Source organism: Pseudonaja textilis, chromosome Z (genome assembly GCF_049901715.1).
Source record: "Pseudonaja textilis isolate UNSWEBS1 chromosome Z, rPseTex1.2, whole genome shotgun sequence".
NCBI lineage: Eukaryota > Metazoa > Chordata > Lepidosauria > Squamata > Elapidae > Pseudonaja > Pseudonaja textilis.
Window position 1 is genome coordinate 89682938 of NC_142008.1, and position 13035 is coordinate 89695972.

General features: G+C 36.0%; 1 protein-coding gene and 1 long non-coding RNA gene across 8 annotated transcripts; one reads left to right on the forward strand and one right to left on the reverse strand.

Annotated features, from left to right (window-relative positions):
* Nucleotides 1-425: 425 nt before the first annotated feature.
* LOC148124140 (uncharacterized) lies at nucleotides 426-4131 on the reverse strand. Its single transcript, XR_015739903.1, has 3 exons — nucleotides 4023-4131; nucleotides 662-725; nucleotides 426-462 (listed from the first exon to the last, which is right to left on the reverse strand). It is a non-coding gene; the product is annotated as an uncharacterized LOC148124140 (long non-coding RNA).
* Nucleotides 4132-4428: 297 nt separating this feature from the next.
* Nucleotides 4429-12047, forward strand: TMUB2 (transmembrane and ubiquitin like domain containing 2). 7 transcript variants are annotated; one of them, XM_087915284.1, is made up of 4 exons: nucleotides 4461-4511; nucleotides 7549-7638; nucleotides 8480-9033; nucleotides 9910-12047. In XM_087915284.1, exons 3-4 carry the CDS (start codon nucleotides 8486-8488, stop codon nucleotides 10259-10261), a joined length of 900 nt encoding a protein of 299 aa, XP_087771410.1. In that variant the 5' UTR covers nucleotides 4461-4511; nucleotides 7549-7638; nucleotides 8480-8485; the 3' UTR covers nucleotides 10262-12047. The 7 variants fall into 7 exon arrangements, with proteins under 7 accessions (XP_026573279.1, XP_087771410.1, XP_087771413.1 ...); XM_087915287.1 differs by lacking the exon at nucleotides 7549-7638 and adding an exon at nucleotides 6198-6321 and having other exon boundaries at nucleotides 4467-4511; XM_087915283.1 differs by having other exon boundaries at nucleotides 4474-4515.
* The last annotated feature ends 988 nt before the right edge of the window (nucleotides 12048-13035 follow it).

The window sequence follows — 13035 nt, forward strand, 5'->3', positions numbered from 1 at the left end:
TTCTGAAGTTTTTCTCAAAGTGCTTAGTCACTGCTTTAGCAAATAGTTGTTACCCCCTCTTTGCCTGGATTTTATTCTTTTGGGGTTAATTTTTAAATAAAAAAGAATCCTCTCATCCAGTTCCAGAGACTGTTCACTAATTCCACTCCAGCACCAGTCCTTAGTTGTCCCAGCTTCATGGCAGCCATCTTTAGGCTGCCTCTTCTCGTGGCTGAGGGAGGGGGGAAACCTGGGACCAGCAGGAGTATTGCAACTCTTCTTGAACTCACAGTGCACCCCTCTTTGCTTCACTGCCCCTACAGGGTGAACAGGGAGAACTGGGAGCATGGGAGCGCGGAGACCCGCTCCTTGTGTTTGATCTCGTTGCGATGTCAACCAGAAGTCAAGACCAGCAGTATTCTTGACTGTCACTAAGGAAGTGACAGGGCTTAATTAATCTCTTGGCTTTTATAATCAGAAGCCCTAAGATAAAGATATAAAGATAAGATAAAGATGTCCTATTGTTTCTTTTATTTTTTTATTTTTCTTATATGTATCCGTGTATTCATAACTATGTTTTTACTTATACCTATTATCTTGTAAGCAATTGACAAAAATAAATAAATAAAAATAAAAGCAAATAGATACTGTGGTAGATGAGAATGAATTAGGTACATCTTACCTGGATGGTTCAGCTGGAGTTTTCTGCTGACTGCTAATGACAACCTTGTGTAGGCATCTGGAAACTAACCAGCCATAAGACAAAATATATATAAAAATGGATATTGGACTGATCTTATTTCAAGTTTATTGAAATACACAACACACATACACCCTTGTGAGTCAATAGAAGATGACACTTTTTATTTTGAGTTGTAAGACAATATTTCAGGGGGGGGAAAGTCAGTAACTATATAATATCAATCTTTTATCAATATATTGATATATATTAAATCAATCTTTTATCAATATATTGATATATATAATATCAATCTTTTATCAAACAGATATTTCCTTTTGAAGAAAATAAAAAGTATATATTTTTATCTTTTGTGATGAAAGGGAGATTATCTCCACAGCATATCCAAGTTACCCAGGAGCTTGCTCTTCCTGAGACCATCATCTGTGAACGATCTTTAAATATCACATTTTGATTCTTACTATGTTACAGAGCACCTGATTATGACATCGAACATGTAAACAAGCTAAATACACTACTAACATGGGCAGCATCCTGCCCATACCCTTTTATCTTGGTGATTTCAATCTACCTCAGACTGGACGCTAAATGAATGTACCACTGAAACCATACATGCAACCTTCTACAATGCTGTTACAAATCTGGGACTGGAACAACTAGTAACCAACAACACTAGACTAAACAACTGCCTTGATCTCATCTTCTGCAATAGTTTGAATTTAATTTACAGAATATAAACTAAAGAACCCTTTTCTAGCAGTGACCACAATATGATTGACTTTTGTCTCAACATATGCCCACACAAAAATCACCACAATGACGTAATCCCCAATTATAACTTCAAAAAAGGTAACTGATCTTAGAGACAACAATCTCTCATCCCTTGATTGACAATCTCTATTCCCTGGATGCAATACTGTTGAAGACCATTACAACATATTTTTACTTGAAGTCAAGAGTCATCACACTATATGTACCAAAAACTCCCAAAACAAAAACAAAAAAACATTACCCATAACAATAAGGAAACTTCAATCCAAAAAGAGATTACTCTGGCGGAAAAACAAATCTGGTCACGTTGCCAATTTCAAAAGCTGATACAAAAATTTATGCCACCAGATAAAGACTGAACGCACCAATTATCACATTAAACAAGAGGAAAACCTATGCACCAATTCCACCTGTGCTTTTTACAATTTTGTAAACAACAAACTAAAAGACTCAAGGTCCATCCCACCTGGTAGGACCTAATGGTAAAGACTGCAATGATGATACCATTAAAGCCAACATCTTTAACACATTCTTCGGCTCAGTATTTGTAAACAGCAATGGATCATGGCCAGTATTTCCTAGCCGAACCACAGGTAACTACAATGATCTAATACATACCGATTTTACAGAAGACAATGTTGAAAAAGTACTACACAATCTAAAACCATCTCTATGTATTGGACCAGATGGAATATGTGCCTACTTCTTAAAAAAGCTATCCACTGCCATAGCCGAACCTCTAAGCATAATCTTTGAAAAATCTTTCAGGACCAGCTCCTTGCCTAATCTATGGTCACAAGCCACGTTCATCCCCATCTTCAAAAAGTGAGACCCCAGCCTAATTGAAAATTACAGACCAATCTCCTTATGCTGCATCACCTGTAAAGTCATGGAATCAATTATTAACCAATCCATTATCCTCCACTTAGAGACAAACAACCTACTCTCCAATAAACAATTTGGTTTCAGGAAAAAACTATCCTGTAATCTGCAACTCTTAAACTGCAAAAACATACGGACTACACAACTCAATCAGGGCAAAACAATAGATGCAATCTACATAGCCTTCTGTAAAGCCTTTGATTCATTGGTACACGACAAACTACTCCTAAAAATAAAATCTTATGGTATCTCTGGACAACTGCATAACTGGATAGAAGCATTCCTGTCAAACAGACAACAAATGGTCAAAATTGGGAGTGTCCTATCAAATTATGTACCTGTCAATAGTGGTGTCCCCCAAGGCAGTGTTCTAGGACCAACTCTCTTCATATTCTACATAAATGACCTCTGTGATCATATTAAGAGCAACTGAGTTCTTTTTGCTGATGTAAAGCTGTTCAATACCACAGACAATACTGCTACCCTTCAAAAAGATCTTGACTATGTATCAGAATGGTCAAACAAATGGCAACTTCAAATCTCAACAAATAAATGCTCTGTCTTACATATTGGCAAAAAAAATATATCATAAAATAAAATACAAGCTGAATAGTCAAGATCTTGTTGATAATCCAAGCTCTGTAAAGGACCTTGGAATACTCATCTCTAATGTTCTAAGTGCTAGAGCCCACTGTAACTACATAGCCAAAAAGGCATTAAGAGTTGTTAACCTAATCCTACGTAGCTTTTCCTCTGGTAATATCACACTACTAACAAGAGCATACAAAACATTTGCTAGACCAATACTCGAATACAGCTCATCAGTCTGGAACCCACATTACGTATCTGTATTAACACAGTTGAGAAAGTCCAGAAATATTTCACAAGAAGAGTTCTCCACTCCTCTACTCGTTGTAGAATACCTTATGCCACCAGACTTGAAATTCTAGAACTAGAAAACCTTGAATTACGCCGTCTTCGGTCTGATCTAAGTATGGTATATAAAATCATACATTGCAATGTCCTACCTGTCAATGAATACTTCAGCTTCAACCATAACAACACAAGAGCACACAATAGATACAAATTCAAGGTTAACTGCACCAAACTTGATTGCAGGAAATATGACTTCAGCAACAGCGTGGTCAATGTCTGGAATACTCTACCTGACTCTGTAGTTTCTTCCCCAAACCCCAAAAACTTTAACCTTAGACTGTCTATTATTGACCTCACCCCTTTCCTAAGAGGTCTGTAGGGGGCGTGCATAAGCGCACCAACGCGCCTACCGTCCCTGTCCTATTGTTTCTTTTATTTTTCTTATATGTACCCATTTCATGTATTCATAACTGTATATACTCATACTTATTATCTTGTAAGCAATTGACAAATCAAATAAATAAAATAAATAAAAATAAAAATAAATATAGTCATCTGTCACAGTTGCTAATTAGCTTCCTTTCTTACAGTTGGTAGATTTTGGAAGGAAAGTTTTCCGATGCAGTTTCTAAAGACTTTGAAGAAAGATGCAAAACTCTATATTAATCACAACGATTAATAGAAAAAGAGCATAGTATAGTCATAGTATATTCATATTAAAGAAGCATAGGCATAATTAAGTTAAAAAAGAAAACACAATCTTGGCACCTAGAAAAAAAAACCTTTAAAAAGTCAAAACAAAATGAAACGAAACCTGAACAAGAACTTCCACCTCTTTATGGGCACTTTTAAATATTTCTCTTTAAGAGCTCTCTTCTAGAAGAAAAATAGCATCAGCGCCTTCGGAATTTGTTAGCTGATCTTGTTGCAAAAATTGCTTTGCTGCCATCTATTGATCAAGCTTGGTTTTTAAAATGATAAGTCGCTCTGTTCTGCGATATTGGGAGAAAGGAATTAAATGGGATGATCCCCCCGCATTTAACTAGCAAGCCATTTATGTTGGCGTCTCACTCTCTCCGAAGAATGAATGTATATTCTATAAACAGGAAAAGTAATCACTAAAGAACGTTAAGTGACCCCGTCGCGTGCTTATCGCATCATAGGTCTGATTCTGTAGCCGTTGCTACAGCAACCAGTTTCGCAGCCGAACAATCCTGTGCGCCTCGCAATTACGTGTCAGCGGTCGTTAGTGACGTCTCCCTTTTGGGAAGCTGGAGGAAGAGACTCTAAGGAAGGAAGGAAGGTGAGTGACAGGTTCCTGCGCCCCCAACGCCTCAGCCTTTCCTGCACCTCTGAAGAAAAAATAAAAATAAATATTGGAAAAGCCGCATAGTTTGGTCCGATTTCAGAGCCCCCCTTCTTCCCGAGTTCCCTCGGTGACCCTTTTATGGGACTCCCCTTCTCCTCCTCCAAATAAAAATGGAGCTTCTCCTGCCTTTTCTTGTGTTCTCTGCAGCGCTACTTTTAAATTATGATATAGACCTTCCCTTCTCTCGTGTTATAAGGAGACTTGCGCTGCTATACTGCCTCTCAGCCCGGACTTCATTGCCTCCCTTCACACGTATTACGGAGCATTGAAAGGGTGGGTGGAGGGGGAGGCGCTGACACATGGGAAATTGTGTTTTTAAAAGGCAGCGTTGTTGGAGGAGGGAATATTGCCCTTAGAATTCGGCAGTCAAATGAATTAAAAGGCAGACTTTTAGTGGGAGAAATAATGGATAGGTTTAGAAAGATGTTTAAACGGGCTGGGTAAGATGAGATATCAAACAATAATCTTTTATTCTTTCTAGTTTTCTTTTTAGTTTGTATTTTTTATTATTGTATACAAAGGTTTTAATAATGATAAAAACAATCACTCAGTGAAGAAAAGTGTATAGGCATAAAAATCCAATTAAAATTAGCTTCTTAGTAGCTTCCCTTTTGGAAAAGAAATCTCCCAATTGTACATATTTTCATGTTGCAGTCAATTTATTTATTTATATTTATTTTTCAAATTTATATAGCTGCTCATTCTACAAATGTGATTCTGGGTGGCATAAAATAAAAAGAACAATAAAATATAAACTTTTAAAACAAATATGGAAAGTGTTAAAAATTGATACATAGTAAGTCACTTGGCAAGTTCTCTTAATTTCCCAAGGATTCCCAGACCTGCTAGAAAATCATAAATTCAGAAGGTGAATAGGGTCTGTGCTAACCTTACCTGGAAGTAGGGGAGATGATGTTGAAGATAGTAATTTAAAAAGGCATGAATGTTGATTGTTATCAGTCCAGATATTTAGTTAAATTTACTTTCATTTGTGGACAAAATGCATGCCTCAGTTTTTCTATTCACTGTGGTGCCAAGGCATAGCAGTGAATGGCTTTTCTCTTATTTACTGCAGTTTGGGAGTGGAGAAATCTATAATTTTCCAGATGTTGAACCATTTCCCTTTATTCCTAACTTGGCATGTTGTGTTAGACTTGAGAATTAGATTTTAACAATAAGGAAAAATCAGAAGACCCCAGTCTACTCATGTGCTGATTTTTTGACCTATATTAGAAGATACCCTGTTGGTTTTAGGATTCCTATAAGTAGTGCTGTCAGACTGTAGGCAAAAAGCATATCTTATAGATTTTAGACAGAATGTGAACACTGCAAGTTAATAGTTGCATAAATAGTAAAATAACTTCAATAACAAAGATGATAAGGGGAACTAGCTATCTCAGTTATGTTGGTTTTCAAATGTCAGGTTTGCCATATTGAAAACCTAGGTAGGGGGTATTGAGGGTGGATGCACACTGCTGAGTGCATACAGGTGGAGGGTGCTTATGGATATAAGATCTGTAATGCGGCTCACTAGGAGAAAAAGAAGGAGCAACTTAGGAGAATTACTTGCAACCTATCCTGCGAGCTTCCCCATTGACTTTGCTTATGGGAAATCAACAGGGACAAATGGTAATCAGAGGAGGTCTCTCATTGCGACATTAGAATTGCAAGCCAGGTGCTGAGCACCTGGATTGCGATAACTTGACTATGAGGACCCTGCAACTGTCACAACTATGGACCAGTGGTAAGTTCCCACATTCAGCACCATTATAATTTTGAACAGTCATTGAAAACTTGAGGCCACCTGTATCAATTCAGAAGCAGAGATATAATATTGTCTATCTCATCCACCTCAAATACTTCCATTCAAAATGCTATTTTGTTGCAACATGAATTTGTAAATAGAGGTTTATTTGTCATCTGAAGGGCTTCATTCCACTTATTACATAAATTAAGCTTACATCTTCCTTGATAAGTAAACAAGTTTTAGGTAGACATAGGAAAATAGTTTAGGCAATTTCAGTGTTTTTTCAATTTATCTAGAGTCCCAGGCCTGTCAAACTGGTGGCCTGCAGGCCGGATACATCATGTGCAGGCCACACCCACCCCAGCTCTGCAAAGGCAAAAAACATTGCAATATGCCATGATTCAACCCATGAAACAATCAGATTTGACACCCATGATCTAGACCAAAAAATGATCACTTTGATTAGAAAATCTGTTTCTGAGTGAGTGACTGAATTATTCATAATAATAATTATGCTAAATAAAAATTATTCTATTTTTTAAAAATAGAAAGTCAGTTTAGTGTATTATTACCAGACTAGACACCAGGAGACTCTGAATTCTTGCCTGCCTTAGTCATGAAAGCCAGCTGAGTGACTTTGGACCACTTACTCTCTCTCATTCCAATTCACTAAGAAGTTTGTTGCTGTAGAGAAATTAGGAGGAAAAAGAAGTATTAGGTTTACCACCCTGAGGTATTTATCAAAATAATAAAAGGGTAAAAATAATTAAATATATAAATTCAGAGTTCTATTATACATGTTTTTCCCAATTTTGAGGGATCATAAATTTTCAAACAAAAGAAAACAATTTAAATTCATGTTAATTATTCATGTCAGTGACCCCCAACCTTCTGTGCACCACAGACTGGTTCCTTGGAGAAAGGTTTTTCTGTGGACCGAAAGGGGTGTGGTTTTGCATGCTACCTGCATCCCATGGAGCTTCACTTGTTTGCGCAGTCCAGTTGCTGGCATGCTGTGGACTGGCGCTGATCCACAGGCCAGGGATTGAGGACCCCTGATTTATGTCATAATGATTTTATTCTATTGCTGATAATCAGACTATTATGTAAACATTAATGTCAGAGACTAGCCTAGCCAGGGGAAGGACCAAGTGGGAAATTGGTTTCAAATCCTTTTATGGGCATAGGAAGCAAGGTCTGACTTCCCCGCTCATTCCCTTGAAGGTTATTCAACCTTATCTAATCTGGCCCAGGTACAAACTGCCAGTCTGGGAAGATTCCTGTGAAATAGGCATGAGCATAAAATAACTACTGGTAAGTGAACTCTTCAAGTTTGGATCTGGTTGTTCCTATCTGATAGTTAATCAAGATAGTATTGTATTTTGTTGAATAACAGCTAGCAACACTAGGCATCTTCTAACCAAGCAAACTATGGTAGAGTTTCTTCCCTTAGTTTCTTCATGGTTTTTTTTACTGCAATAAGTGGCTTTTGCATAGGAAAATTAATGGATTGAATACATTTTGAATATGCTTTTTTAAATTCCTATTTCAGAGTTTTACACTGCAGTGTAGAGAAGCTGTACAAAGATATCTACAACCCTGGACAATCTCCATAACTACTATTACATTATTAACTAAACCAGCAGTTAATTTTGACAATAACTTGCTATTTATAGATGTAACTCTCACATAATTTCCAAGTTCTTTGTTTTGCAGCAAAAAGTTGGATTTTTAAAAATGAAGACATTATTTAGTCTTTCAGAGTTAGTTATTCTTCACTTCTGTTTATTAAATTTTTATCTCACCTTAAGTAACTCAAGGCTGTGAACCTACATAATATAATTGCATGTTATTGTAAGAATTTTACAGATTTTTGTAACTTATTTAATAGTTGCATGAATAGAGTATCTAGGACTAACCAGCGACTTGGTTAGTCTTAGTTAATCAGTTAATAACTATTTCTACTGTTTTCAGTTTTATAAAAAAAAAGTAAATTTAACATGGAAGATACATTTTTATAGGTAAAAATTTCACAAATTCTCTTTCCTTGTGATTTAACTGTGAAGATATAGCACCAAAATCTGAATGCAGTGCTGTCTGAAATTATTGTAGTCTTTGATCCAAAACTGAATTCTATCTTCTTTTCTTCTTTTAGCTGAAGATGGAGCCTCCTGAGATTACCATAATTGAAGGCGTGGGAGATGAAGTGACTGTGGTGGCTGGTATAATGGTCCTTATTATGGCCTTGGTCCTGGCCTGGCTCTCAACGTATGTCGCAGATGGTAGCAACCATCTTCTAGGAACTGTTGTGGCCACTGGAGATTCATCAGTGATCCATCTGAACCCCATTGAAAATTATGTGGGAAATTCTGTTTCTGAACAATCTGAGCCAGAGAATGCTACAGAAAATACTGAAGAAAAGGCGGATGAAGGTTCTGCTTCTGGCACCAGTCCTACACTAGAGCAAGTAGATAATGGCAGTGGCTCTGATGCAGCTTTAGACTGTCTATTGGACATTCAGGGTCTGCCACAAAGGACCGTTTCAATAGAAGGTGTTTCTCAGGAAAGCCAGGGAGTTCCACAAGCAGTAACCAATATGGAGGAGAGTGAGCTAAATCCAGGCTTCATCAAAGTGCGTCTGAAATTCCTCAATGATACAGAAGAAGTGGCTATTGTAAAACCAGAAGACACCATAGGCATACTGAAGAGGTACTGTTGAATATTAACATATATTTGTTTGGTATATTCTCCTTAGTTGTTTGGAAAAAAAAATCTAATTTTAAAAATATCATCCCAGAATAGATTATAACAATGTGGTATAATTTATACAGGCTTGTCATTATATGGTAGATCATCACTTTAATTGATTTTGGAACCCTCACTATAGTTTAAAACTTTTCTCACTTTTACTACATATTTAAAAGAATCTTAAAAGGTATTCCTACTGTTGCAATGTAGGAGGGAATCAAACCCAGCTGGTAAATATCTAGAGATCAGTTCAGCAATCATCATATACTTTTTCTTCCATTTTGGAATCATAGGGGATGTTTAAACTCCCTAAACTTTTTGAGAATAACTGATTATTCTGACATACAGTACACATAGTTCTTGACCTGGGATACTGCAACTGTCATAAATATGAATCAGTTGCCAAGCACCTGAATTTTAATCACATGACCATGGGGATACTGCAACACTTGTGCGAAAAATGGTCATAAGTCATTTTCACTACCATTGTAACTTTGAATGGTCACTAAATGAACTGTTATAAGTTGAAGACTACCAGCATTTATACAACCATGGTCACAGTGGGAATGAAGCTTAACAATTGTATTGTTTTTTGTAGATGAGTTACTTACAAAATGAATATTGACCATGATACAAACATTGCATGAGTGAGTTAAAATATGTAAAAAAAAGTACATGGATTTAAAGTGTTATTAAAACACTTCATTAATAAATTATATCTTGGCTATGTTGTCATGAAATAACATGTTGATTCCCTTATAAAGGCTCATCAGTTTATTAGAATATGAGAGATCACATTTTTACTGACATTTTTATTTATCTATGTTCTTTCTAAAGCAAATATTTCCCAGGCCAGGAAAGTCAGATGAAATTTATCTACCAGGGTCAGCTGCTCCAAGACCAGGCACGGACTCTGCAGTCCCTCAATATACTGGACAATTGTGTGATCCACTGTCATCTCTCCCAGACCGTTTCTGCCATTCCTGACACTGTGGTAACACCATCAGAAGCTGGGGGTATTACTTTGAGCATGAGTGACTTGATGATTCCCATTTTTATGCTGATGCTGGCAGTGATCTGGTATTTCCGAATCAACTACCGCCAGTTATTCACAGCGCCTGCCACCATTTCGTTGGTTGGAGTGACTGTATTTTTTAGTTTTCTTGTTTTTGGGATGTATGGACGGTGAGCAGCTAGGGGAGAAGAAAAAATTAAGCTACCTTTGTCAACCAAAATGCTTTTTATCTGATATGCTCACTTGTTAATAACCAACAGCACAAAGAAATGCTCTTACCCAGAATTCTATACAAATTGAAAAAAGGCTTTACAATTGAAAAACAAAACGAAATCTTAATTGCTACATTTTCTGTGGCTATGTCTGGATATTTCTGAAACCATTAGTAAAAGATGAAGATATGACACATGAAGACTAAGGCATTATTAGTTCCTCTGCTTTCCATTACTTGGTTTTCACTTAAAACACAATTCTCTTCCATCTATGTCTCAAAAAACTATTTGGCTGATCACACCAATGTTTTCTTCATACATCTCATTCTACAAAATGATTAGAAAGTTATTGATGATTGGTCTGAAATCCAATTCCTATCTTATATGCCCTTGGATGTCTTTTGAATCCCCCAATTGAGGAGGAGCATTTTTAGCTGAACTGTTTGCCTAATCAATTTGTTGCTTCTTGGACAAGCATGGAGGAATGATCTTGATGTACATTTCTTTTATTAATTCCACTGTGTCCAATTATCTAGTGATAAAGCAATGACCCATTGCAGTCCATGAATGCCAGAGTGGAACAAATGGAATATCTACTGCAGTTCACATAGATTAATATCTCAAAATCAGGTATTTTTGAACTGTGTTTTGAAGATATCTTGCTGTATCTTAACTGGGGACTTACACATTTAGTCAGTCCCTATCAGAAATACATATGTATGTTGATGGGTAAAGCACAGTGAGTTGAGACTGCAAGCTGGATGTCTATTTGGTGCACCTTGTACTTGCTTGAGAAAAGGTAACAGGTGCACTTCGAGATTCCTATCAACTGTTTACGCAGTTTATTTACCGTTTGTAGGTAAGATATATGTTGACATGTGCCTAACCAGTCAAACAGAAGAAAAGTGTGTCTGCTGTCATCAGTATTTTTCAATGTTATTCATATGTAGATTAGTTTAGTTATAGTTTTAAACTCCATTGATTCTATTCTCTTTGAAGCATGATTGCTTCAAATTAATTTTCTTGTAGATAGGAGTTAATCAAAGTGTTAAAGTTAGGTTACTGCCATGGAATTCACTGCTACAATTCCTAGAATCTGAACTAGAACAGACAATTACTGAAGCTGAAGTTTCCATTGGAAAGAACTGTTATTTTAAACATAGGATTAGATATTAAATTAGCCCCGAAGTTGTAAGCAAGAGGAATATTATATTTTTAGACATCATGGTTACAGAGAAGCTCAAGTTAAATTGCAGACTTAAACATCCAATTTAATTACTGGTGCCAAGCAGAAATGTCTAAATGCTGCTCAAAGCTACCCTGTAATATTTTCAATTGCTCTAGCTTCTAAAATCAAGGCATTAAGAACAGATTAACAGAAATGTTTTTTGAACTGAGGCTTGCTAGATGTTTTGGAATGTATAAGAGTGTGTACAAAGTTCCTCATCATTTTTCTAACTTTTCTGGCTACTTCACAACTGCATTTGTGGGCATGCACACAGACTTAGCAGTGAAATAATTATGCATGTACATGAATAAGGAGACAACTGGCTGCCTCCAAAGTTGTCTAAATCAGGAAAAATGACTTTGCTGTTGGAAAAGAAGTGCTCTGTATGTGTTCCTGTATATAAAAAGTGCTCTTGGGGGATTTGTAGAGCTCTAATTTTAAGTACACCTTTGCTTGATATGTTGTCTGAAATGCATACTTGTAAAAAAGAAAAAAATGTATAAATATTCCTGGAAATTGTCTTTTCTGTGCATTCATTCTGAATTTAAGATTAGAGGGAAAGTAAAAGAAACATGTAAATAACTACATAATTAGAACGGTTAGATGGGGCCATTTTGCTAATGCTTATTCATAGGCATCCAGGTAAAATATTTCTAAATGACTTGTTTGGTATACTTGCAAGTCTGTTGTAGAAATTAAAGACTTCCATAGCAAAGTACTTATTATACAAGAGAATTTTTCTCATCAGGAAATCTTTCAAAAACAATCATGAAGATCTGTAATAGTAACCACAGAAAATTTGGATGTTTTTGTAAGATGTCTGTATTTGTATAAATAAGGTACTCTGTTGAAATCCAATTCTATGTTGGGTAAAATTAAATTTTTAACTGAATGATTAATTTAGGTAAGCCAGTTTTTGTTTAGTGTTATAATTTATTTCAGAGAAGGGAAAAAAGTATTTGCAGAATTCTAAAATCCATATTTTGTAGAGTATTATTTTGTATAACCTATTTTGTCCACTTGTTAAAAATACAAAGTGCAATCCAAACATATTGGCTGGATTCACAAGCCAAGATTAAGAAACTGCAGTTGCTGTTTTCAAACAACATGTGATATGCAAGCATCTTACATTAGAGCAATGAAAGCATTCCCGCAACACAATGAGCCAAAAATCACTTTCATCCCTCCTAGTGTATTCTAGCATGTTATATAAATTCAGAGTCATCAAATTATTCATACTGTTGTATTCATTTTACACTTCTGCATTAGCAGCCAATATAAAGACTAAAAAGATCTTCAGTCTTTAAAAGAATATATACAAGGGTCCAGAGAAGAAGAAAAAAAGGGTATTTCTGAGTATCTTTAGGAACTGCAGTTCAGAGTAGAATTAGGGTTTTCTTTCAAAAACAATTTGGGACTCTAATTTATTTGAAAGACCTGATTCCATAGTGCATTTTAAGAAAACCATGTGTATCTTTGTAACATACTGGTGTTACAAAACATTTTAA

Bases quoted from the DNA above. Each gene is read 5' to 3' on its own strand.
- TMUB2 (XM_026717494.2), top strand. From the start codon at position 8,486: ATGGAGCCTCCTGAGATTACCATAATTGAAGGCGTGGGAGATGAAGTG. The intron at 9,034-9,909 runs GTACTGTTGAAT...TTCTTTCTAAAG, and splicing joins ACCATAGGCATACTGAAGAG to CAAATATTTCCCAGGCCAGG.